General features: G+C 40.3%; 1 protein-coding gene across 4 annotated transcripts in view; it reads right to left on the minus strand.

Moving 5' to 3' along the window:
• Positions 1–23,845, minus strand: part of CCNY (cyclin Y) — a 124,334-nt gene that overhangs the window by 32,281 nt on the left and 68,208 nt on the right. For 2 of the 4 annotated variants that reach the window (XM_065055119.1, XM_065055120.1), the window contains exons 2-4: positions 20,145–20,219; positions 14,310–14,344; positions 1,864–1,964 (exon numbers count right to left, since the gene is read on the minus strand). In XM_065055119.1, the coding sequence (XP_064911191.1) occupies positions 1,864–1,964; positions 14,310–14,344; positions 20,145–20,219 (211 nt within the window). Of the gene's footprint in view, positions 1–1,863; positions 1,965–14,309; positions 14,345–15,723; positions 15,743–20,144; positions 20,220–23,845 lie in introns of those variants that run through there. The other 2 variants (XM_065055121.1, XM_065055122.1) reach the window with 2 other exon arrangements.

The following is a 23,845-nucleotide window of genomic DNA, read 5'->3' on the forward strand; positions in this document are numbered from 1 at the left end:
AGGCTGGGTCAGCCGGCACTCACTCCGTGTGCAGGGAAGGGGCTTATGGAGCTTCCAAGACCCTGCCCGGGCCACCCCACCAGCGCTGCACATCTCCAGTAGGTGCACTAATATTTTAAACATACCAGTGCACAACACGACCCAGAAGAAATAAATAAGCTGGCCAAAACACACCCCTCATCGATCTACTGACGTGCAACAGTCGGTTATCTGCAAAGACTGCCAGGATGAGGGCAAGGAACAAAGTTGTACTACCAAAGCAATAATCTTGCAATCTTGCCACCCCTTCAATCTGTTAAATGTGCAGCCAGATGGGAGAAAAGAGGAGGAAAAGGCTCCTCACCCACAGGCCTCATGGGCCAGAGTCCAGTTTCTCACCCCACACAACCCCTTTGCAAACCCTCTGACCCCCCGCAGCCGCCAGCCCTTGGCCCCAGCCCCGCACGCCTCCCTGAGCCGACCCAGCGCCGGCTCCTCCATCCTGACCCAGCACTCACTCCTGCCCTCAGCTCCCGCCCCCCAGACAACCCCAGTCCCCGGGAATGTCACCACCTCACTCCCCCTTCAGCTTATCTGTCTGGCTCCTCTTTCTCCAGGCTGCTGCTGGCCACCGTGGCCCACTGAAAATGCTGCTCGGCTGCTGCGGCCAGCTGAACCCATCTCTTCTTTCCATGGGCAGTCTCAGTTCTTATGCAAAAAGGGACACGAAACCCACCCAGAAGGCTGCACTTAGAAAAATCTCCATGCAAAGGATTTTAGACCAGAAGACTATGAGATTCCAGAAGGAAAAAGCAAACAAACAAACAAACAAGCCCACACAAAAACTTTCCAGTGTTCATCTGAATTATTTGTAAATTACTAGTTAAAGAAACCTGAGGAAAAGCAGGACTATATTTCAGGTAGAAATAGCTGATGAGGAATTAGTGGCAGTCTGACTGCAAATCCCTCTACTCTCCACTCCTTTCTTTTTTCCTTAAACAGAAAAATTAAGTATGTGTTTTAGTGACCACCAGCATTACAAACTGCTTTGGATGTGTTAGCCTGAATACATTTGCCTCTCATGTAAGTATCTCTGTAGCACTGATTTTGTCTTAATAAATCTTGCATTTGCGTATACGAAGGTAACCATCCTACAAACAACTCAAGAAAGTATATCAGCAATCATAATGAACAAACAGCATAAAATGCCTGAGCATTTGTTCTCTCTTTTTTTTCCCTTTACTGTACAAAATGTAAAGAACCATACCCTATAAATATCTATTTCATTTCTCTCCAAATGTAAAAAGGCACCAGTGAAACCTGAAATGCTCATCTGAGACATCACCCAAGGGCAAGCCCCTGTGCGCTCCACATACAAAGCTGTGTAATAAACTGCCAGTGCCCTTGTACTCAATGAGGAGATGAATCTGGAGGCAATTAATTTCCATTTCAAACAGAAAACTGGAAGGAAAGCTTAGCAAATGAGCATTTTTTCATGAACAGGAAAGAGCTCTTCAGTTTCAGATAATTCCAAAATTCTGAATAAATAAGAACCCAAGTAAATTTTGAGAATTAATCCAAAGCAGGTACCCAGTCGAATGTTGAAGCACAAGGACTTCAGTTGCTGGAATCTGAGATCCTTAATTGCTGTTTTCTGTTGAGATATACAGTATTGAGAGGGTTTTTTTTCTGCATGGACTTAAAATAAGAGTAATACCCTTTGCCCATCCTATTCACTGCCTCTGGAGCATGACTAGATTAAATAAATTTACTGCTTCAAAAACTAAAACCTTTGAAGCTTGCTTAGTAATGGTTCAGAAAGATTTATACATAAATACATATACATAATGTAGTTTCTAGCAAAAAAGAAATTCTAAAACCCACCATTTGATGGTATACTTGAGGTTTGGTTGACTGACTGTGCTGTCATCCAGGAAAATAGTGGAGCAGGAACTGTATTTCCTTCTCAACTGCCCAGGAGGATGCTATGAAAAACATGCAAAAGAACAATGGCCATTATGTAACACCAAAGCATTTTTCTGAGGAGACGTAAGAACTTAGAAAAAACCAAACTTGTCCGTCTCTCACAATGACGCACACAGTAATGTGATCATGTTTTGAACTAGTTCAGAAAGTTCAGAAATAATGACCAGTGCAACAATCACAATAATCCCCACCTGAGCCTTGACTCATGTTTTGAAGTACTAATCTCCCTTCTGTCCCTCCTTCCCCAAAATCATGCAAAAATTTTTGTGCAGAATTACTCAAATATTAATTCATACATACATTTATAAAGATGAATAAGAGCTATGTTTCTATCCTCATATCAAAAGAGTAAGTGGAAGAGTGAAAAGGAAATTGTGTTAATAATGAAGATTGATTTAGGAACAGATATAAAACCATTCTTGGAGAAAAGAGAATTTAAAAAAAAAAAAAACAAAACCCACAATCATAACAGAAAGAAGCAGGGGAAAGAGGTCTTTACAGTAAAACTACTTAAACGTCTAAAAACTAACAGAGAAAACTGAGAAAAATTAATTAATCAAGATCAGATTATTAGACAGGAAGAAAATTGATCAAAGGATGTAAGAGAACGTGGCTATGCAAATAAAAAAGAAATAGATCTCTTAATAGATAAAGTTTTCAACAGATGTCAATGCTATTTCTGCACTACTGCAGGAAAACACTGGAAAGCTCAGCAGCAAAATGGCATTTGACAACAGTACTTATTTCCAAGTATTTTTTGTTGACAGGGCTTCTCTTTCAGCTGTGTAGAGCAGCCAACACTCCACTGGTCTAAAGAGAACAGTTTCACCACATCAGCTAATAGCTGCCATAGTCATTAATGCTGTTTGACTTTACCCTTGCTTATTCTACCCGCACTAGTGAATAATTTGACCAAGAACCTGTGTCAGAAAAGTTAAGATCAGTCAAATTATATGTTTTACTTACAACAGAATAGGTTTCAAACTCAGTTGGCCCATCAACATGGAAATTTAATGTGCCTTACAATGCATGTTTCCAGTGTTTCAATGTCAATACCACTGGTGGAATCCACAGGCATCGACCTGCTCAGAGCAAACAAGTATCTAGACCATGGTCCTGTGACTCCTACCTCAGTACATCTTCCCCTGCCTCATTTCCAAAACAGATATTACTACAAGTGCCAGCACTTCATCATCTCACTATCATCTCATTTTCCACAGGCAGCATTCATTACGATACAGAACAGACAGACTCCTGGTAAAACCTACACACATCTGAGTCATCTTTCTATTTTTCCCAGCTATGAGTGAAAAAGCATTCAAAGTCTTCTGTTAATCGAAAAAAAAAAAAAATCTGAAGCTGTTACAATTGTAGAAACATAATGTTCAAATGATTTGGAAGCTTACCAACAAATTCTATCAAGGCCTCTCACTTGACCAATAAAATCGTAGGCTGAACTGCTTCTCTTGGAAGTCAAAAAGTCTACTGAGAAAATGAAAATTATTGTCTCTCAAAAATTCTCCAGGAGTTTGGAAAGGTACTTTTTAATACTCCCAATCCATCTGCCTTCCAAGCTATTATATGTTAAGCAAGGCAAGAAACAGAAAACTTAGAAGCACTGGAAGCATTAATGTCATAAAATGTATTATCTAGCATTGCTGTATACAGAGAGAATGACTAGGGGACCGGTGATTTACAGCTTTTATTCTACCACAGCTTAGTTCAAATTTGTGGATTGGTCTTTTGAGTACCTTGTGCAGGCATGACAAAGAGAAAGCAACTTAAAACCAGCTGAAAATGAGACTGTTTAGTGGTTGAAAAAGAAAAGGAGAGGTACAGACATTTCAGTGTCGTTAAACAACAACAACAACAAAAGAAAGCACATGGAGAGTTTTAAATCTACATTTTATGTGTCAACATGCTTTAAAGGTTTAGATAAAATTTAAGATAGATGGACTGGATTCATTCAAGGCAAGTATGAGTAACACAAACAGAAAACAACTCTATAGCAACACCACTATCAGATTTAAATATTCTTATGTAAACAGCACTCTAACATTTGATACATGTCAATAATTAGAGCCAAGCACTTTATTCCTGAAACTACCACATCAGAGAACTCTCCACAGTTTTCAGCCCACATCACACTCCGTCAGGCTTAGAACTTTTCACACTTCAGAAAAATATGTGGTGTCTCATACCTCACTTCTGCTCATAACAACTTGGCAGGCAGGGGCACCTCTCCCAGTCTGAAGATGGTGCCAAGTGTAAACCTACTATCTTGGATATATATATATATACATTTGTGCCCTGTGAATACCTAACCTATCGGTAGATCAACATTCCCAGCTTCTACTCTTGACATCCAACTGCAGCCATATGGTATGCCAGGTAACAGACCTTCTGCCTTTTCCTATTTACTGGAAAACACCCTCAGGTTCATATTCTAGCTTGACTAAGCTGAAAGACATCTCAAGTCCCACAGCTCAGCCAAATAAGCTTTTCTGAACCTCCATAAAAAGCTGCACAGGAACCTTCTTCATCCTTGCAAAGGACAAAGAGGTTACTGAGCATCACCTCAGTATTCAGCGCCGTCCTGTACAGAAACCCTCTTCTGTGGCCACTCCAACGGAGTAAGTCCACCCAAATCTGTACAAGAGCTTAGTGCCTTCGCATTTCAAATCCATCACATCTGACCACAAAAATCTTCCATTTAGACAAGTGAGAGAGGCTCTGAGCAAGAAAAATCAGAAGGGCTGAGAAAGACTATAGAGCCTTTGAAGAAATTATTCAAACCCTCTAACATTAACAGGATCTTTCTCCTGTTCTACTCATCACTAAGGCTGATATGGGGGAAAGAAAGGATGGGTACAGCTCCTTTCGTGAACCTTCATGGGAAAGTACAGGACACATGTGGAGCCTTGACAATCTCTGCTATTGCAAATATTATCTTTACAAACGAAAATCACCTCATTGACATGAAGTGGGATTCACTTTAGATGTACTTTAACTTGCAGGAGTAATATCCTGGTACCCAAGCTGAGACTCAGTAGGTGTCATGCTTCTCAACTTCAGCAAGACTTCTGACTCCATCTCACATAAAATGCCCAAAGGTCCGAACAAGGAAAACATGGTAGGTAAAAACTACTTGGAAAACTATCCTCTGGTTACCCAGGGATCATTTTCAAACTGGAAGGTTGAAGTAAGGGACATCCCACAGAGGTCTGGTCTACTCAATATAAAATACTGAGCAATAACTTTGGAAACAGAACCAAGGTATTTTTACTGTATTTGCAGCTGGCATTAACTCATGGAGGACTAAAAAAAAATACTAGAAAACAAGGTTACAATCCAGAACAATCTTGACAAATCTGGGAAGTGGTCTGCACAAAAGTATATCCCTGCCATCCACTAAGAACAGAAGCAAGGCTGGTACACTTAGAGAAGAACCATCTGTCTGAATACAATATGGCAAGCAACTGCCAAGGCTGTCAAAGGATGTGCAGATCATATGACAACAAATTATTTCTTTTTGAAAAAAAAGATCATACAGAATTTTTAAAGAGAGTTACTGTGTATACAACATGATATATACAACATGATGTACACAACTTCCACTCTGCTCAGCTGGAATATTATGTCCAGTTTTGATCACTGTATTTCAAGTAATATTAATTGATTTCAGAGAGTCAAGAGGAGAGAGCAGCAAGGTTAATCAGAGGTTTGAAAAACTTTATTTAGAAGGAAAAACTGAAAGACTGGAGGGGTTTTCTCCAGGAACAAAGCAGCAATATTGGCCTTAAGTCGTGTTGAAGGGAGTTCCAAAGAAGGTAATGTTGTTCTCCATGACCATTATGGATGGGATAAGAAAGAGCAGGCTTATACTGAACTAGGGAAAAGACAGACTGGACTTGAATGTATGAGCGGCGATGATGGCAAAAAGATACCCACTCTAAACTATCACCTTCTACTAATGGCAGAGACAGCTTGAGTGACTTGAGCAGTGACAGAATCTCCATCATTGAAAGCTGCAAAGAAAAGATAAAACAAACATACACTAGGAATATCATAGATGCTCTGAGGCAAAACACCAGATTGAACAAACTCTTGAGATGAATTCTGGAACAACTTCCCATCATTTTGTGATTTCTTTTGGTGGAGAGGATTCATAGCTCTATTCCAGAAGCAGCTGTCATTTTTCTTGTTTCAACCAAAGATGTTAATTAAGAAATGCTGGCAATATAGGTTACAATAAATACATAATAGCTGTTTTGCAGAAATTCCATCTTTATAGAAAAATACATATGGAAAAAAATTCTTTTTAACTTGCTAATATTTTACATGTGTTACAGAACAAGCTCTAAGAGATCAAGATTCAATCTAATGCCAGGTGTTTCTACATCTTAAAAAGGGCAGTTTTCCCCCCCTGCACAGCTAGTACTGAGGAAATACCACTGCTTTATTTTTCTCTCCCAGCTCCATCCTGAAACTTTACGACTTTCCAAAATGTGCTTATTTTAAGATGTTTGAACAATATGATTTACTTGAAGCTTACATAAAGTACATCTTATCGGAAACAGAATGGCTATGTTTGCCATCAAAATCATGCAAGCTCTGTACAACTGCTTCTGTGTATCTCCTATGAAAGGAATCACAACAAATTCCTAATTCACAATGGGAATACACAAAAGGATTAATTTCTCTCAGCCTTCATTTTAGAATCACTCAAAAATTAAACGTAAATTTATGGGAAAGGGGGCGTGTTGCTGTTTCATTTGTTGAAATAGTCATTTCAGGGTGGTTTTGGGTAGAATTGTCTAACGGACGGGTGCGTACTGACCAAAACTCCCACTGAGAGCCGAGCAGCAGGGGCAGCAGCCGGCTCTGTCCTGGCAGCTCTCCAGCCCCCCAGCGTGGCGCTCTGCCCTGGTGCTCAGCAGGATTTGCTCATTTCGGTGCAACACGTCCCTAATGAAGCTCCACGGCTTTTGTACCGATGCTGGCCTTCAGCCAGCCAGCTTCCAGCCTGGCAGAGGAGCTTTCGTCTTTTTAAATGTTCTTCTGCACTTGTCCATCACAAGATAATTTGCAGCTTCTGTCTTAAATAATGATAGTACTGTCTCTTCTTACATCAAGTTATTGCATGATTTTAAAAGGTACTATTAAATAGTATTTCCCCCCATGGAAACACTGAGGCCTGCTTGTACCCGTCTGGGGAGACATGCCCATGAGCTTGCAGGCAGCAGAGGCTGGCCAAAACACTAACAGGGTAAACTGCCACGTAGAAGTACGCAAGAAGCCAAATTACAGCACCAAGCAAAAATACCAGGACTGTTTCTGACCTGGAAAAGGGAGGTTCCTATCTCGGGGATCTTCTGCTGCTTCAGGACATGATTTAGTTCTGGCAACATTTTTCACAGAAGAAACACGATTTTACAGGTCAACAAAGTGCTTCCAAAATCAAACAAGCCATGCAACACAATTCTCTGCACGGCTCTGCAAAGCTCTGCATTTATTTTCATCTTGCATAACTTGATACTACAGCACAATTGTCTACATTTAGTGGCTAGATATGGGTATATTCACCTGAAAAAAAGCTACAGGAAACTGAACCATTGTATGCTTACTTTTTTGTGTCAACACCTACAATAAAAAAAAAAGACCCAGTCCAACCACTCTTAAGTAATACCCATTGTACCTCATCAGCCTCTGACATGATTCAACCTTGCCCTCAGTCGATCAGTCTCACGCATGTTTGATAATGTCCAAGACTGATGCCTTAGACCAGATCTGTACTTGCAAGTTTTTTGTTCTCCAAGCTTGTCCTTAATCATGTCAACTACAGCAAACTACGTCAGAGCACCCCCGAGCTCCTGGGGGGCTCAGCAACCACTTGGAAACTCTCCTGCAGCACACACAGGCCCTACTTAGCCACTGATAAAGCACCATGTTTTACAAGCCTGAAAAGATTAAATATTTCTTTGAACACTAAAAGCAGCTCAAAAGCTTATATTTACATAGCACATAATTGCCAGTGTTGTGCAATTTGACCAGAGGGACTTCATTAGGCTCCCAGCATAGCAAGTATTATATAGCAACCTTGTAAAATAACTCTCCTGTGTGCTCTCATTCCACCTTAGAAGTCACTTTTTTGTTCCTCCCCCTACTAAAATTTGCCACTTCATATAACTTATTGCATTGAGGCTGATAGGAGAGGCAAAATTCTTCACCTTAGAGGACAGGAAAAGCAGCAAGGGGCTGAAAGCCTTTAGAAAAACATTTCAAACAGTAAGTTTAAGCAAGCCATTGAAGAAAACCTGTTGATTCTAATTTACTGGAAGTCTGAAAAAGCATCTTAAACTGTATCAGTTAAGAATAGCATCAGTAGAAGGAATCTGCTAGATGGGCCAGATGGTCTATTAAGGCCGCCCCTCTAGACCTGCTTTTTGTGATCTTGCAATGGAGAGGAGCAAAGACCAGGTTAAGCAATCTCCAGGAAAGCTTCAAGAGCACCTGAGAAGCCTCTAATCTATCTTCTAGTTTATCTTGTTCTTCTCTTTGAGTAAGGAATGTTAATTAACATATCTTGAGGAATTTGGACAGTAATTATAAACCTTTACAGTAGCCAGCCTCAGGCACTTCACAAAAACAAAATTCCACATTTTACGTTGTGCTTTGAATTTTCATGGATGAAAGCACCTTTCAGACTATGTTCCCACCTCAGCATGTACCACTTTTACTCTTATAACCACTAGCTGAAAGTGTCTGATTACCAGTCACATGCCTAGTAGTTTTACAACAGGGAAGCAGAACAGCCTCTTTAGCTACTCTGACAGGAAAATGTGGGGGCTACACAGGAGCAAATACCATACATCATTTAAAGCACACAAAAAGGCTCACAGAAATTGCTTGTGCCACACCAAGTACAGCAAAAGGCCCGTCCGTTCTCCAGCAGCCCCCATCGGCAGGGCTGCCACTGGGAAGCAGATTCTCCTGATATGAATCACTGCAGGGTCACTTACAGGGACCGAGGTTCTGACATGAATCATGCCCAGGAACCTTTCTGCAGGATGCTGAAAAAAAATGTTGGTCTATACAAAGATATTAGTTTTCCTATTTGGAATGATAAAACCAGTATTAGTCTGCTGGGCTCTGAACATGCAGTTAGTGGGTAGCAGACAGGGGACTTCACATCCGGATTGCTAAATAAGGTGATGGTTAAAGGAATCTGTCGCTACAAAGCTGAAGGATCTCCAGAATAAAAAGAAAAAAAGAGAATGGGACAGGTATTACTTCCCTTTATCTTCCTTCAGAAATATTCCAATATTCAAAAAATATCCCTTATTTTTACTGGATATTATTGCTCATAAACACAGATTCAATTTTAAGACCATTTCTTGTCAAGAAGAAGAGAAAGTCCACTGGCAAACTGCATTTTCATCCTGTCTGAAAGGGAAAATTTCTAGAAAGATTTGATAGAGAAAACAACTTTTTCTCCCCTGCCCTGCTCTCTTCCCCTGCAAAAGATAATCACCCAGTACAAAGAACTAACTACTGCAAACAATAGTAAAAAATTCACTTTTTCTCCACCTCCCCTCCCCCAAAAACATGAAGTATGTCTTCCTGTTTGCTTTCCTTGTGCAAGCAGAGATATTGATGCAATCTCTCCTCTCTGAAAAAAGGAAACACCTCTATCTCAGTCTGCATCTTTATCCCCCTCAGCAGCTTGACTAAGCAGATGAAAAGACAAGTGCACACTGAAGCAGCATTAAAGCTGTAGCAAAAAACAACTGCCAGTTCAACAGGAAAGGGAAGCAGAGTCTGCTGCAACTGCTTAGAAATTCAAACAGGCTGGAAGAAAGCAAACACACCAGGTACACTGTACATAGGCAACTTCCAGCACTGACAAGGACGCTGGAAGTTTTGCAAAGGATCTAGCACCATCCTGATATCTGTCTCCCCAGGCTCCGTGGGAAGACTGAGAGATGACAGCTTCTCCAAGGCACCGTGTCACCCCTCCTTTCATTCCTCCCCCTTTGCCTTCCCTAGTCCAGCAGTTGCCTGTTTAACCACGCAGGTCTCCTGGCTCCCTTCTTTGACTTCCTACGTGTCGGGATGCTCTGATTTTGAGCTTGGTAGAAGCAATGCCTGAATGCAGAACCAACTGTCTTGGGCCCCTTTACCTTCAAGTACCCTTGCCCATGGGATTTCCCCTAGCAATTGCTTGAAAAGGCTAAAGTTTGCCCTACTGAAGTCCAGGGTTGTGATTCTACTTGCTATTCTGCTCCTGCCACAGGAGATCCTGAACTCCACCATCTCATGGTCACTGCAGCCAAAGAAGCCCTCAACCTTTACTGCTTCAACCAGACCCTCCTTGTTAGTGAGGATGAGACCCAGCAGCACTCCTCTACTAGTTGGTTCATCCACCCTTTGCATGAGGAAGTTATCATCAATGCACAGGAGGAACCTCCTGGACTGTGGCTGGCTGGCTGAATGGTCCTTCCAGCAAACATCAGGGTAGTTAAAAACCCCCATGATGACCAGGGCCTGTGACTGTGAGGCTGCTCTCAGCTGCCTGTAGAAGGCCTCATCAACTTCCTCACCCTGATCTGGTGGCCTGTAACAGACACCCACAACAGTGTCACCCCTGCCAGCCTGCCCCTTAATTCTCACCCACAGACTCTCAGCTGGCTCCTCATCTGACCCCGGACAATACTCAATACATTGTAGTTACTCTCTCACATAAATAGCTGCTCCACCACCACGCCTGGCTGGCGTGTCTTTCCTGAAAAGGGCATAGCCATCCATGACCACATTCCAGTCATGTGTGCTGTCCCACCATGTCTCTGTAACGGCCACAGGGTCATAATCTCCTGCTCGAACACAGGTTTCTAACTCCTCCAGCTCATTCCTCATGCTGCACACATTGGTGTACAGGCATTTCAGGGAGCGAGCTGAGCACACAGATTTCACCCTAGGGGTATGGGAGGCCTTGCGGTCTTCATCAATTCTACAGTGCTGCCCCACTGATGCAAGCCCAGCTGCAACCCCATCCCCCTTCTAATCTAGTTTAAAGCTCTCCAAATGAGCCCTGCTAATTCCTGTCCCAGCATCCTTTTGCCCTTGTGAGATAAACCTTTCCCGTGTATTACTGCCTGGACTGGTGTCTTATAAAACCAGCCATTACCAAAGAATCCAAACCCTGCCTGTAGCACCAGCCTCGTAGCCAATCATTTATGGACTGAATTCTTCTATTCCATCCCACATAGTCACCCGAAAATGGAAGGAGGGAAGAGAAAAAAATCACTTGCACCCCAGACTCTTTCACCGACTGTCCCAAGGCCTTGAAATCTGTGTTCATTCCCCTCCCCATCTCACCTACTGACAAGGTAAATTTGAAACTTGACAACTGCCAGCCCTTGACAAAGTGCAATAAATCAAAGTGGGAACCCACTAGTTGTATTTGGAGATGAAAGGAAACTATTCAGCCAAGAAAAATATTCTACAAACAAGAGCAAGCAAGAAAGGAACAGTGGTGTTGTCATACTAAGAAAGCATGGTTTTAAATGAAAGAGAGTCAATATTAACTCATTAAATTGATTTTTTTCATACATAACATTTTGAAACTGTATTTATATAAACTAATATTCTCATCTATTAAAAAACAGAACTAGACAAGCAGTTAAAGAAGAAAAAGCACAACATTTCTTGATACTTCTCTTGCTAGTCTGCCACCCTGATAATTTTGGGGATGTTAAATTCTGCCTGCAAAAGAACCAGTAAGATAGTGCACAAAAGGATAAAAATATTTTGTTGCTCATCTTGGGTTATTTGTCACAAAAGGAGAATAAATATAAAAGACTTATAGAACAAAAAAAAAGATGATGTTATGGAAAAACCACAAAAGAGAAGAGTTCTGCATTATGGTGAGGAGTTGTTGTAAACGGAAGACAAAACAACACTCTAAAATTTATGTCCTCTGGCTTGTTTCCTGCAGCGCAGGGGCCCAGAAGTTCAGATCAACAAGGAAACAGATGAGTAGCAATAGCTCCTGCTAGAAATGCACTTAACACACACTGAAAAATGGTGGAAAAGAACTGATCAGCCAAGAGGACACAACATATATTGTAGCTTATCATGAAAATACTACCCTTAATTTGTAACATACAATTGTTAAACTTAACTATTTCCTCAAGTCAGTCTGGAAAACGACAATGGTTCCCTGCAGTCTACAAACCTAAGCACAGTTCCCAGATAAAAGCCACAGCAACCACTTCAAAAATTATCACCAGTTTGCGCACCAGCTTTAGCAGACTGGACATTTAGGAGATGCTGAATTAATGCTCACAGGTGTGCTGAAGTAACAACTTGAATATCACAGGCCAAACTTGAAAATATAGCTTATCTATGGGTACTGGCTAAAAAACTGACTTGTAAGGACACACACACAGAAAGACATAGGAAGGACTTGAGCTGCCTAAGGTTATTTCTAGCTTTGTAATTCAGAAGCAGTACTTTATAAATACTAAGAAGTCAGACTTAAGGTAGCAGTAAACCAGACTACTGGGGGAAGTTTACAGTGCTGCAACCTTAGCCAATGCTTTGAAAGATACTTGAAAAAAAAATTAGGAAGAGGTATAGTGCTCAGGGTATCAACTGCATAAGCTGCCATCCTGAGCTCTAGCAACCCCTCAGTGACATGATTACCCTTCCCTTTTCTGCAACAAGTCCAGCATTGCCTAGAAATACTTTATACCAGGGTTTGCAACAGTGTGCTTCCAGCAGCATTTGTGGCGGTCATCGTTGTTAATCCACCAGAGGAATCCACCCGCAGCCTGCCTAATGCAGAATCCATCTTTTACATGACATGAAGAGATTCAGGATACACAAGAGTTTAGTTCATGACACAAGTTGCACTGTCACAGAGACACAGTTAATAACTTGCTTTGCAGTGTCTAAATGTTTATTTCTTTGGCACTAAACTCTCCAAGTCTGAGGATAAAAAGCACGCTGCAAGTTACTGAGCACACATTATTAAGTTTAATGGGAATCCAGTGCATTAGCTTTACAAGTAATTTTATAACAATACAACTGCACTGCAAACCACCCTCACATGCACTGTAAACCATGGAAATGTTTAACAGGAACAGAAGGTGAGAAGCACTGAGAATGAGAACATCCACTAGTTTGGTGGACTTTAAAGCTTTGATAAGCCTCACAGTATCTCATGACTTCTCAAACTCTTAACTCTTGGGAAAATGAAAATCTGAGCTTGCTTTTGAAGCCAGGCAGTAGTTTCAGAAACATTCAGCATGCAGCAGCTCTGCCTCTCACCCCACTCAGCGGCTCATTGTGCCTCCTGGGCTCCCTCTCTTTCTGCAGGTACAAGCCTGGAATGAATCACATCTAGGAGCTGATCCATTTTAGCTTTTAGCCATGATGACTCTACCTACATTTGTGCCCCAATGCAGTTTACTTGGAGCTGCACAAACATTCACCCCCACACAAAGGGATGCAGAGGCCATAAGCCATATCTGCTTCTTTCAACAGCTGTACCAGCTTAAAGATGATTCATGAAATTATGGCCTATATTTCCAGATAAAAAAAAGTTTGAGAACTTCTCCCCATTTACCCTAAAGGCAAATACCATTTGGAAGACAATTAGTTCTTTGCCTCATCAGTTTTACTGAGGCGTGATTCCAGACATTTCAGCACAAAGCCTAACATAGTGGGAGCCGCACTGGCTCCAGGTGCTTCAGTAGTATAGACAGAACTAACCAGGGCAAAGAGCCTGGTCCCATCCCAAAGCAGGCTAAAAGGCATTTGCTCTCAGCTTCCCCAAGAATTTGATTCAAAAAGAAGAGAACTGAACTGAAAAATACCCAGAGTCCACATATGTATCAAAACCCCATCTTCACGTTCAGCATGCACCACATACCAATCCACATTGACATTGCATCAACACTGTTCAGGCAATTCAGAACTTCTGTGTAAATATCAAATGCTGCAACTCTCAGCCACTGCCAAACTTACACACAAAACAAATTCACATTTGAGAAGACACACACAAACAACACACACAAACACACACACACACCAACCACACACACAACACAACACAGTTACCTACATACACTGGTTGTGAGCATGAAACTGTTTTTAAACTAACATATCCGTTCCCCTAATTCAATAGCCGAGACCTATACTTCTGAATCCTGATGCAGAACAGACATTTGAAGCATCAGCACCCTCTCATCAATATGGAAATAATGTGTGATAACTCTTATTTACTGTATCATATAGACAACAAGGAGAAAGCTGCATAGCGAGGCATTTTCACTTACGTGGTTTATATAGAGACTCTTGCGTTTTTCTCTCACTGCAAAAACACAAAATACGATAGAAATATTACATGACTATTTTTCCCGATTAGGCTTCTTACATACCATTTATAATAAAAAGAACAGGAGGGTATCTATGTGCAACATTATAATTGCTTTTGCACTAATCAAGTATATTTATATGTCAAACACAGAAGGAACATATATATCTGTATGCATAAATGCATTTATGCTCATTAGCGTGGTGATAGATTAAAATTCTCATCCATTTGGGTACCTTCAGCAGGCGTTGGTCTGCATGGGAAAGTTAATACGCAGTAAGCTACAGTCCAAGTTAGCAATGGATTAGCCATCCTTCACCAGTTCTCTGTGCCGCAAAGTGGCCTACGCTTCCTTGCAGGTCTGAAAGCACCTGAACAGCTACACCATGGAGTTAGCAAGTTCTCATCATAACTTACTGTGCACTAACTCCCACAGAGGAGCCTTGCAACCATATGCATTATATCACTGCCTCCTGTAACGATCAGCTGCAAGCCTGAAACTATAACTCATGTCGAATGTAGCAATGAAAATGTATTACTCTGGTGAGTATGAACCAGTCACCGTAAGCAAGGGTTGCAAGTCAAAGCAACAATTAGCCAAAATATTCAGAAAGTAAACAGCAACAAGGAAGGTAGATGTATAGAGTCTTAATTGTCAGGAAAATGCTTATTACAGCTGATTAAATATACTCTGATTTTCTAAAGCACTTTCCCAATTAACTCACCCCATAGAGAGCCTGTGGAGCTGTGTTCCCGCAAAAATACCAGTGCATTTAGGACACTAGTCTGGAGGCAACTAACACATAAATCAAACTGCAGGTTTAAGACAACAATGGTTTCATGCTTTGGGTGATTAAATGCACTTTGGTGCAACATGATTTGAAAGCTATGCAACCCAATGCACTTAGCAAAGTAAGAGTATTGCTAATGGTGGGATAGCCTCTCCATTCCCTGTTGGATGAGAAGCCATTATTTGCGATTTTTTTATAAGCAAGCAATCTCACATAAACAAGGCTGTATGTGTGAATACTGCAAAATAATCGTGTTTAATGCAGACATAAAATGAAAAGAAAATAAGAAAAAACTTGTAAAAATCCTTACATAATTTTCCTCCCAGGGAGCAGAAAGGAGAATCATACATGACAGATGTTAGCCATGTCATTTAGTACATGCTCAGATCCACAATTATGGACATTGTATAAGAAACAGAATTAAACAGGAACAGCAGGAAAATTCTGATCATCTAGTAAACAGTTAAACTGCTTGAAATCCTGCTAAAACACTGCACTACATTTAAGTTTCACACACTGCATTTATCACCAGCAAGGGACAAAGGTAATCTAAAGGGAAACAACAAAATGATGACAGATACTCACTTCTAAGAACAGCCAAAGTATTTGTCTAGTATTGCATATTGCAATGTACAGGCAGTAAACAATTCTGATAGGCTGCATGTAAATAGAGTAGGTAACTGAAAATTAAGACCCATTAACTGCAAAATTTTGAACACAGTTAAGTATTTAACAGTATTTTAATCACAAGCAATTACACAGATGAAATCCTATAAAGACAGCCTGCATATACATTCCAAATTCAATTTCAATCACCTTTCTTCCCCTACCTTAATTTTTCTCTTCTGTATTTTCCTTTGTATCCATTACATTATTCAATTCACCTTGAAAGTACAGTCATCTGTTCACCAGAGAATATCATTGACAGCTCAATTCCGTTTGCTATTTCCAATCTCTAGATGAACACATTGTCTTTACACACACCCCTCACTTCTCCCGGCTCAAGCACTGCTTGTGCTGCACGTTCTTCTAAGCACCACACTGACCTCCTTTCCCTTATTTTCCCCATATAAGACAAATTCAGTTGGCCTGGGTTCTCTGGTGAGGGACTAGAGGGCAGCAGCCATGCTTCTGTGCTTCTGGCCCACTCTGCCATAGCGTGAAGCCCAGCTATGGACATAGGCCCATGGGGAACTGGGCACAGCAGAAACCCCTTTGGTCACAACCACATTCTTTTGTGTTCACAAGCAAGGGAAAGATGAGTATTACACAATGCAAAAGGCCACTTCTGCCAAGCCAAAATGACTGTAAACAGGTAATTCCATCACTTGGCTTCACTCAGTTTAAAGATGCTTCGGGCTGCTCACACAGCACAGTATGGTCTTCAGCAGACCAGACCACAGCATTATAATTAACCATCATTTTGTGGCATAAACTCCTAATTGCAACTCCACGGTTTTGGCCTTCAGGCATGGGGTTTTGACAAGATGAAGCTGAACACATTTACAGTCAGTTTAAGCAATTAAACTTCTACTTTCTAACATTTTAAAACTTGAAAGTTGGAATGGCATTCTTAAAGTGGAGACTGAGATGCTGCCAAATTGTCTTAGTTTTCCTCATTTTAAGGTCAATGACCTGTTCCTATTTCTGCAGGCACTTTTAACTGTTACTGTTGAACTTTCGTAACAGTAAGAAAATGTATTATAGACTCATAGAATCATTTGGTTTGGAACAGACCATGAAGATCATCAAGTCCAACCATTAACGTAAGACTGGCACTAAACCGTGTCCCTAAGAACCTGAAATACACAGACACACATACACACATACACGTACATGTGTGTCTCTGTATGTATGCATGTATTTTTCATTAAGCTGTAACAGAAACTTTCTTTGTGCAATCTCTATAGACATAGTATTATCCCTATTAGGATTGAAGACAAAATGCTTGAGGATTATATCAATAAAAACATCTCACATTTCGGTCACTTGTAAATGATTTATTTTTGTTTTGTCCAAGACAAGAGACTGGTCTTAGTTAAGATTAAAGAGTAAGGGCAGCTTACTTCACTTCTATCCGCTATATAAATCCAATTTCAAAATCCTCTTTGAAGCCTATTGCTGCACTGATACTGCAAAATTTAGCCAGGACATTGAATGTGTAAAGCCTAATGTAAGTTAGAAGAGGTGGAGAGCTGTAAGCCACTTACTGCAAAGACCTTTACCAGCAGCCTGAAGTGGCAACCGTTACCCTCTTGCTATTACAAAGAAAGGAAGTTACATTATTGGAGTGCTAAGGCTTGGAAACCTTGACTTAACCACAACCACACACTATACAGCGCGTGGCTCTTCAGTCACTTTCTGGCTTACAGGCCAGACTCAGAAAACAAAGGAGAACTTGCATCAAGCACTCACAGAAGTTAAAGACATAAAAGGTGATATTCTTTCCTAGCTCCCTAAGCAGGGAGAATTACTCATGTAAGATTCAGCACCTAGAAAATTCCCGTGAAGAGCTGGAAACATTTAGAAAAGCTACTTTAGTTAGGAAATGAATTAATCTTTTTTGTAACTTCAACTTTTCTACAGATTCATTGAACCCTCAGGTAATTAAGGATGCATTCAGACTACTGACTTGGAGGGACAGGACAGATTTAGGTGCTTAGCATGGCATCCAAGCATCACAGAACAATGGGAAATTCAGACTGTATAATATCCTGAGATGCCATGTGCTGTCTGGTTATATCTGGGGTAGTCAGCTTGTTGCTCTTCATCCACATGTTGATCACAAGCAGCTCAAGCACAGCTCCTGTGCCAGGATAGTCCTACAAGATTACCAGTGCGGCTGAAAGAGTTCAGGGCTACTAGAAAGACAAATGTGGAAGTGCCTGAAGGTAAAGTTGCCAAGTCACTCTAGCACATAGTTATGGACTTGGTCCTTTCCTGGTGTAGAAACACATCATGAAGACTCAAGAGTCATAGCCAGATCTTGGACGAAACCTGAAGACCTGATGTCCCTCAGCTCTCCAATATGTGTATATTAAATGGCTTCAGTTCTTCGCTATAGAATAATTTCACTTACAGTCAGAAGGAAGCTTTGCCAGCCCAACACTATACAAGTAATGGAGAGAGGTAGTTTCATGGTTTCAACATTGCCAGCTCAGCTCTCCCCCTTCTACATTGACTTAAGAAGCCTTGGGGGTCCCCCAGGCTTCACAGCAGACTGTCAGAATACAACCCTACACACCCTAAAAAAAAAAAGTATGTCTTCCCCTTAACAAGCATTTTGTGGCATTTTGGTATTAGGGAACATCCTTGAATACTGTGAGAACTACAGCTCCCTTGGTTCCACAACGGGCCCAAAGTGCAGCCAAGCGAAATGCTTATTACTGGGACCTGTCCCACCAGGACGGGATGGTTCTTGGCAAAACTTCAACTGTTAAATGTTTGCAGAATCTTTTCCTTATGTACAAGCAACATAGATTTGGGATTTTTACCACCACGATCAAGGATAGGTAAACAGACCTCACACTCCTGTTGATTATGTTTCTAAACTGTTTCACTGAATTCATTGTTCTCACTCAAAAATATGTTCTTCATATTACTTAAACTAGTACAAAGTTTCATAGACCAACTTTAGCATTGGTGCAGACTGTCATTTAAAAAACTGATTACTAGTAACTACATACTGTAATAAATTAGCCACTGTTACTACAAGTAACAATAATCATCAAGTCTGGTCAAAATTTTAGTTGTTGGACTTGGGATTTTTTTTGTTCTTTTTTTCAACATGCTGTAACAGGAAATGTATAGCATACATACGGGATTATACAGTCTCAAAACACTATAAAGACACTATAAAACATACATCGATTTTTATAATACAGTGTACTATGGAAATACTATTATATGCATTTTACAGACTACCAAACCAGATTAGAATGGCAAATCACATCCGAAACCACATAATAATACATTGACAGAACCAGGGCTGAATTCAGAAAGGCCATCTGAAGGGCAAAAGAGCTCCTCGCGTAATCACTCTTCAATTAGATCCTAAACGTATATCCTCTTTGCTCTAGTCATGATCAAAAACTAGCAAAAAATATACAGTCAGTGAAAACTACATTATTTTTTAAGTGATGTGTTTGACACTGCAATGTACTATGTAAATCAAAAACAGCGTTTATAAGCAGTAGAAAGAAGGACAAAGAACTCATACTGAGCAGTCAGAATTACAATGTAGAAACCGCTTTGAAAGTCTTGGTAGAAAATAATGTGTTATGCATTGATTATTCATCTGCTTCTGAAACAACATGTCATACATGTCCAGCAGGGAATGAAAGAGCCAGAATAAATGGCTTCTATTCTACTAACTCTACCAAAGAGGCTTGCTTAATAGATGTGATTCCAGAGGGGTCATTTTGTCTATGAATCAAAAAAATACTCAAGAAAAATATACGATTATATCAAATCCATAATGAGAGAAGAAGAGACAATATTTGGGTGAGATGGGGATTGTTTTGTTATTAAAATCTAGTACTGAACTTCCAGTATCAGTTATACTGGAGGAAACTCTCAACCGTATTCTTTGCTAATGTAAACTGCCATTTTCTTAAGCAAATATGCCCCAGACATTTCCAAGAAGGTTGGCCTAATGTTCAGAGTTTATAAAAAAACCCAACAGTCACACAGAAAATTTTGGATTTAGGGAAATTTTTTTAAAACTATAATTATATTAAGTTTCATCCGTATTTGTAGTTCTGATACAACAACTACTTGGAACTTACAATTTCAGGACACGACAGGACTCAAAGCTGTACCTTCTACAACTGGTCTGACAAAATAATTAACAAAAGGTGTGAGTTCTTTCAACTCTAACATGATGCCTATAAAAGCCACTTTTTTTGGGGAAGGGAATGATATACTAAAAAGTCATCACATGCATTCTAGCAAAGGGTTTAGAGATAACTGCAATAGAATATACTGTAATAAATTCAGTAACCTACCATCTGTTTGTGATTTACTGAGAAATATCGTACTGGCCCGTGGATGATCTGATGGGTTGAATTCCATGTTCAAATCTAGAAAGAAAGAAAGAAACAACAGCACAAAAACACTTATGATTATCCAACAGCATACACAGATTTTCTCATTCTTTTTAATAAGACCAAGTTTACATACTTAAGCAGCTATTGTAAAACAAAATTCATCTTGAGGCGTACTTTTTTATCCTTCTTCACACAAGTGGCTCTTTTTGGCAAGCAAAGCATTTGCGTCAACACATGTCTGGGATTAGACTTTGGTTCTAAGTGCTACTTTTGGATCAAACCAGATAAAGCAGCTCGAGAAGTTTGTACACAAGACATCAGGAATTATCCATTTACCATCAGTTTCATCCCGCCATGCCCTAAAGCCATTGCTAAGCACAAGCACACAGCTTGGTTTATGTAATTATAGAAGAATTAAGTATTATAAAACAAATACGTAACCCTCTGTAGATAGATGGGTTTCCAAGATCTGATGTGATTAAAATAAACAGTTATTGCAGCTGAATGTAAACAAGTTAAGTCTAAGACCAGATTGTTCTAAATGGTCAAGATTACAAAAACTTGGAGCTTTCCTGATACTTCACAGATGAACATATTCCTTGCTGCAACAACTTCTAAAAATATTTGAATCTATCACAGCTTATACAAACTTCTATGAATGCCATTGAATTTACTTTTTCCCAAATTCCACCCAACCACAAATTTGTCAAAACTCTCACATGTCTGCATCCACTTGAAAGCATGCCACTAAAAATGGCACAGCACTTCTTTGTAATTTGGTTGCTCTCCTAGTGCGGCTGTCTCAGCCTCAGCTCTCTCACAATCTCTAGATATGCGTTTTCTTGCATTTCATGCAGGCATTTATGTGAGACTATGTTTCAGCACTGATGTGCTTATCTTCTGTGATTATCCCAGGCTTTCTACGTTTCTCTCACTCCTCTTCCATATCTCAGTGAAAGCTCAGCTAAACTGGAAATTAAGCCCCAGGTCTTATGAAAACAAAACAAAGTCTATTTGACCAGGGGTCAAGTTCTCCTGTCTACAGCTTTCCCTGTTCCTTCACCATTTATCACCATACTCTCTTCTCCCCTTCCATTTTATTTCTAATTTACGAGGTCTTTCACTTCCCTGCTTTTTTCTCCTGACCACATGCCTCTTTACCAATGTACTTGCTATTTGCCTTTTCCCACTTATCCTCTCTTGGTTTCCTTTCCATCTCCCTGCATTGTGCAGCCCATGAGATGAGCAGCCAGACACGCAGCTGGTACCTGGACAGAAATTTGGAATAAACATGATCTTCTTACTTACAAGGAAGAACCGAGAGCAATTCCTCAATTGGAAAAGAGTCATCTTATTATTAAAGCCACAAGGGAAAAGAAATCTAGGAATTTCAAGGGAAAATCATTTTGATTTTGCGAGAAACAACAGTTTGCAGCCAAGCTTGGAAAAGATTCTAGGAAGGTCACCTTACTACTAGGAGTTCTGACATGAAAGGACTGTGAATTAGAAACAATGTTTTCCTGTTACCTTCTGCACCTATTTAGACACAGAGAAGAATAAAAAAATAATCTATTGAGATAAATAGTGCTGGTAAATAATGTTTTCCATTTCAGGATAGTTTTTCCATTAAGCTGAATTCAAGATGCAAGTAAAGAGTAATCAGCATTTGAAAAATGTGAAATACTTTGTCTTTTAGCATCCTCTTCATCTTTTACTATAAAGCACAATAAATCACCATAAACAAAATATTACTTTTATTTTAAACCACTACAGATGATTTTTCTACAAATCTTTTAAAGTACAGCAATACAAATCCAGTCAACAAAATAGGATCAGCACCATGAAACTGAACTGAGCTTACAAAACACTGCCCCTGAACAGACAAGCATTCCGTTCCTCTGGGCCTAGAGAATTATCTGCTTGGGGAGTAATAACAAGGCGGTACAGGCTGACAGTCTGCTAGCAGGCTGAAAATAAAGCCAAACCAATTGCTGCATCTCGCAGTCAACTTGCAACTGTTTAAGATTCCTGTGTTACAAAAGGCTATCATGCAGAAGCAGTAAACCAGCAGAGGGCTTAAATGGCTTTCTCAAAAATAAAAACACGAACTACCAAAAAGCACGGGCTCTTGGATGAACTGTTATTCTTCAGAGAGGAGGTGGAAGAAGGCCAGCAAGGCCCAAGCCCAGCAGCTGCAGAGGTTAGACCAGGGATTTTGAACCATCTTGGGAGAGGCAACTACTCACTGCCAGGCAGTGGCCGTGGCTACTTCCCACCCCAGAATCCAACAAAGCACCACGTGTCCTTTCCACATCCCTTCTCTCGCATCCTCCTCAGCAACAGCAGCCACCAAGCACATCCATCCTTCTCAAACCACCTGCACAAAAAATCAGGAGGACATGGGCAAGGGGAGCAGCACAGGCTGCCAGGGCAGTTTACCCAGCACCAGGTTGCCAGAAGAATAGAAATGCTGCTGAGAGAGGTTGGTTACCACCTCCCTTTGAGGAACAGCACAAGGTCTCCTGGGCTCCCACAGGCCACCCATGGGACCACACCACTCCATGCCACCGCTGCCAGCGCACAGGAGCATTAGAATGGATGAAGTTTCACAACACACAAACAAGACTTCAGTCCCTGGTTCATCTTAGATGTCTTAATTTATAGTACAACTTGAAAACAAACGCCTTTTTGTACCTGGCAACAAATCCTTACAAATCTGTCATTAGAAACCACGTTACAGAATAAAGACATCAAACGATAGACACATATCTGGAGCTAGTAACTCATCACCAAAGGGCATTATCCATCAAAAGGTTACTTCCATCCTAAAGAAAATAATATATTCATACTGCTTTAGTGTTCTTAACAGCTCTTTCTGGTGTTTCAAAAGTATCATGAGAAGCAGCCACAATATGAAAGGTTTACACATTTTGTAATGGAATAGTCATAGATAAAGAGAGATTTAAAGTCACACAAGCAATACTCTACTATTCGAAAGACAGGAAAATGAGAGCCAGAATTTCAATTATTGAAATCTGTACAAAAATCTTGCCCATTACCAGCAGTCTGCTCTGTGACTCATCATAACTTTACAAGGGAAAGATTTTAAGTGCATACTTCTTCCAACAGTTACCCTGCACTCCAAAATCAGCTTTTAAGAAAATGTCGCTGTCTCATAGACAGTCCACATCAAAAACCTTTCACTGTAGATATTCTTTGCAATTAAACAGGTATGGAATATTTTCCTAAATCTTATCATAGTTCAAAGATCAGGTTTTCTTTTTTTCAGTTCTAAAGGACTGCTATGCAAAATGTAACTCCCATTTTGTACACACCTAAACAACGTGATGCTCCATGAAAATTCCAGGGGTTTTGTCTTCTCAGGATTAGGAACCAAAGGTGTGTGTCTATGAATACGTGTCTACGTACACATGCATATACCTGTTTCTATATAGATGTATATTTATATCAAACCCAGGTTTTGGTAAGCCAAAGTAAAATCAGCTTCAGGTACATTCAGCTGAGAGATCACATGCCTAATAGAATCCACACAATTTTGGAGGATTTGGGCAAGACCAGAGTTACAAATACATGCAAATCTACTTAGGATTGCATTCTCTTCCTTGCTTAGCAGCATGCCAAAAGACCAGTTATTATAA

Source organism: Columba livia, chromosome 2 (genome assembly GCF_036013475.1).
Source record: "Columba livia isolate bColLiv1 breed racing homer chromosome 2, bColLiv1.pat.W.v2, whole genome shotgun sequence".
Taxonomy (NCBI): Eukaryota; Metazoa; Chordata; class Aves; order Columbiformes; family Columbidae; genus Columba; species Columba livia.